The 1686-nt window shown below is 39.0% G+C and overlaps 1 protein-coding gene across 1 annotated transcript; it reads right to left on the reverse strand.

Moving 5' to 3' along the window:
- LOC104728377 (NAC domain-containing protein 86-like) lies at nt 216-1244 on the reverse strand. The gene is made up of 3 exons (XM_010447363.1): nt 1028-1244; nt 432-772; nt 216-356 (listed from the first exon to the last, which is right to left on the reverse strand). The coding sequence occupies exons 1-3, from the start codon at nt 1242-1244 to the stop codon at nt 216-218; spliced, it is 699 nt and encodes a 232-aa protein (XP_010445665.1).

Genomic DNA, 1686 nt, shown 5'->3' on the forward strand with positions numbered 1-1686 from the left:
TGTTTAAGGGATTGAGGTTTACTGTGACAAAAGAGAGAGCCTTTAAAATCTTACTAATTACGTGATGTTTGGTGTACCCTTTTAAGGGTGTAATCCCAATATTCATTGATTGTACTTGTTTTTGATCTCCACTTAAACTAATAAAGCAGACATGTAGCTAGGAACATTTACACCAAAAAAAAAAAAGGATGTTTCTCCTTTCTTTCTCTTCATCACTATGTGCGGGCTTGTGGGATCATGAGCAATGCCGTGGCGGCATCGTCATCTGAGGAAGATGATGAGGTGTCATGTAGCGTATTGTCTCCACCTTCTTGTTGGACATTTTTGTTCTGAGCTATCTCTGTCGGCTGCTCAACCTAGGAAAACGTACTGACAAATTAAAACGGGAGAAGAATTTGGAGATAAAAAAAAGCAGTAAATAAGGTCTGTACCATGGCCGGATTGGGTTCCTCCTCCTCCTTCTTCCTCTGAAACAACTTGCACAAGGAAAAAGTGTCAAAGTTATCCAAGCGATACTCTTCCATGCTCCATGAAGTAAGCTTTTCCTTTTTGTCAATATTCCTAGTGTAGAAATTGAATGGCTTCATTGTCCCGCTGAGATCACTGTTTTGATCTTTGAACTCTTTCTTCTTAGAGCCACCACCACCTTCTGTTAGCTTCACTCTCCACCTCCCATGTGGAGTCACCCGTTTTGTTCTAGAACCGCGGTTATACTTCCTTGCCGGAGTAAAGAAAAACCATACATTCGTGGTGGACTTGAGCTTTGAATGCCCTGAGAGATTGTGATTGTATGAGAAGTAAGAGATTGTTATAACTTAATAAACCTGAATGATCATTAATTTCACACAGCAACTAAACTGAGTTTAAGAAGCCTAAACGAGATACATCAATTCAAGATTCTTATTTGTGCACATTAGTTCATACACAATCTAAAACCTTCACGACTCTAGTTGATTACTTACTACCAAAACACTACCAAAGTTTACCAAAACCAGTTCAAGAAACAGAAAGAAATCGAAACCCAAACCTGGTAAATCCCAGGCTTCGTACTTGTAGATATCCACCTCCGCAATTGCATCAGTAAAATCCTCGTTCGACACTTTCCCTTTTAGGTAGTAGAAGAGGAGATCATCAGGACTGGGTTGGAAGAAGAAACCAGGAGGTAGTGAAATCGCCAGTTGATATATCTCAGGCGTAGTCGCAGCCGTGGAAGACTCCGGCGCCGGCGAAGACACGGAGGCCATAGATTTAGATAATGCGCCTAATGCTTTAGGGTTTCTGAGTATCTGTTTCAACCAAAATTTTCAGAACTCACAAGTAAAATTGGAATTCGATTACTGTGGAGTATAATCTAAAGAGAGAAGCGGAGATCGGAGGTTACCTTCGTCTCCAAGAAATGGCTTCTTGTTTTAGGGTTTGTCTTTTCTGACTTCTCTTTTCTCTATCTCGTCCCTTGGTTTGTGGTCGGTGAAAGAGAATAACAATAGAACCCTCTAGCCGAATGAGAGATTTCACTTTATAAGGATTCCATTGATCGACACACATACACACTCCCTGTAATTTACTAATTAAAAGGTACATTATTTTACCATTTTATTAAATAAACTAAATATTCACCCGTGTACACCGTAAAACTATATTTATAAATAAAAAACAGTTCATATAATTTATTTTATAGATTAATTA

This window comes from Camelina sativa, chromosome 11 (assembly GCF_000633955.1).
Source record: "Camelina sativa cultivar DH55 chromosome 11, Cs, whole genome shotgun sequence".
Taxonomy (NCBI): domain Eukaryota; kingdom Viridiplantae; phylum Streptophyta; class Magnoliopsida; order Brassicales; family Brassicaceae; genus Camelina; species Camelina sativa.